Source organism: Sesamum indicum, unplaced genomic scaffold, assembly GCF_000512975.1.
Source record: "Sesamum indicum cultivar Zhongzhi No. 13 unplaced genomic scaffold, S_indicum_v1.0 scaffold00222, whole genome shotgun sequence".
Lineage (NCBI taxonomy): Eukaryota > Viridiplantae > Streptophyta > Magnoliopsida > Lamiales > Pedaliaceae > Sesamum > Sesamum indicum.
Window position 1 is genome coordinate 52,723 of NW_011628116.1, and position 1,707 is coordinate 54,429.

General features: G+C 30.2%; 1 protein-coding gene across 1 annotated transcript in view; it reads left to right on the plus strand.

The window, feature by feature from the left end:
* Positions 1–1,195, plus strand: part of LOC105179848 — a 5,690-nt gene extending 4,495 nt beyond the window's left edge. The window contains exon 4 of the mRNA XM_011103485.1: positions 1,059–1,195. Within this exon, the coding sequence (XP_011101787.1) occupies positions 1,059–1,195 (137 nt within the window). The remainder of the gene's footprint in view (positions 1–1,058) is intronic.
* The last annotated feature ends 512 nt before the right edge of the window (positions 1,196–1,707 follow it).

Sequence of the window (1,707 nt, forward strand, 5' to 3'; positions counted from 1 at the left end):
GTTTTTTGTTAGTGTTAATACTATTTTTGAAGGCATTAATATATTTTTTGTCCTATAATTTTGCTACTTTCCATGTTTGAAATGACACATAAATTTCTTTAAAAAGAATGTCGCACATCAAATGAGATTATTAAACACACACAAAACTTTTAAAAATATTCGTGGACCAAGCTGAATGTTTAATTATCAAGCATTTTGAGATTAAGATTATCTTGTTACCTTTAAATAATAAGGTTGATTAATGGCATCACTTTGATTTGAAAATTAGAAAGGCTATACTGAAATTTGTTGTCCTTTAATTAGAGGCATTTGGAGTTTTGGATGTTCAAAAAGTGAAACTGAAAATTTGATCTATTATCTTAGTATATTTTGCGATTTGCTAACATACTTTGATAGAATTTATCCGAAATTGGCAAGTCGTGTGCTCGTGTAAATTTGAGGATATCGTTGACCGAAGGTTTAGAAGTTAGTTGAAAATTCAAAGTTTGATATGATGTTGGCTATAATAAGAGATTTTAGGAGGATTTTTAGGGGCAAGTTGCATATAAAGAATTTTATGCAATAAATTGTATAAAAATGGTCGACTAATGCAATGTACAACAAAACAGAGTACTAATGAAAATAGAATCAGTAATAAAATTATCATAATACAATCATAAGTGAGGACAAAATAATATCCTTAGCAAGGTGTAATTTTATAAAATATAATGATAAGAAAAAATATTGAAGACTAAGTAATGCAAAAATGAAAGCATAAACTTTAGTGTGAAAGGAAATTTTCTGAGAAAAACTGTTTGAAAAAATCAACAATTTAAGATTAGGAATACAAGCATGTTTATAATAAGTAAAATTTAAAATCAATTAAGAATTTTAATTTAATTCAAGTTGAAAGTTATAGTATTATCAAATATTTACAAAACCTCACTCCTCCACATCCCCACTGCACAAAAATCTCTTTCTACTCCGCTTTTCATTCACATCGGAACTTCCGACGACCCATCATTTATATTGTTCTCTCTATTTGGCTAGTTTAGTGGAACCATTTGTAAAATCAGCAGTGCAAGGTACACAGAACCACGATGAGTCCATCAAAGATTTCCAGCGGGAGATTCATCCATCCATCAACTTGTGGATCGGCAATTTGTCACCAAACGTGACAGATGCTGAGTTAAAATTTGTGTTTGCCGCTCACTGAGAAGAGATCAGCATTAGTTCATTCCCCTTTCATCACTATTCCTTTGTCCACTTTAAAGAAATCGAGGGACCTCAGTTGGCGAGGCAGGGTCTGCAAGGCATATTCTTCACAGGAAACCTGAAATATTTAACTTCGCTAAAAAGGTAGGTGTTTTTTAATTTTTCTATTTTGCAACTCTGCTATTGTTTTTTGTTAGTGTTAATACTATTTTTGAAGGCATTAATATATTTTTTGTCCTATAATTTTGCTACTTTCCATGTTTGAAATGACACATAAATTTCTTTAAAAAGAATGTCGCACATCAAATGAGATTATTAAACACACACAAAACTTTTAAAAATATTCGTGGACCAAGCTGAATGTTTAATTATCAAGCATTTTGAGATTAAGATTATCTTGTTACCTTTAAATAATAAGGTTGATTAATGGCATCACTTTGATTTGAAAATTAGAAAGGCTATACTGAAATTTGTTGTCCTTTAATTAGAGGCATTTGGAGTTTTGGATGTTCA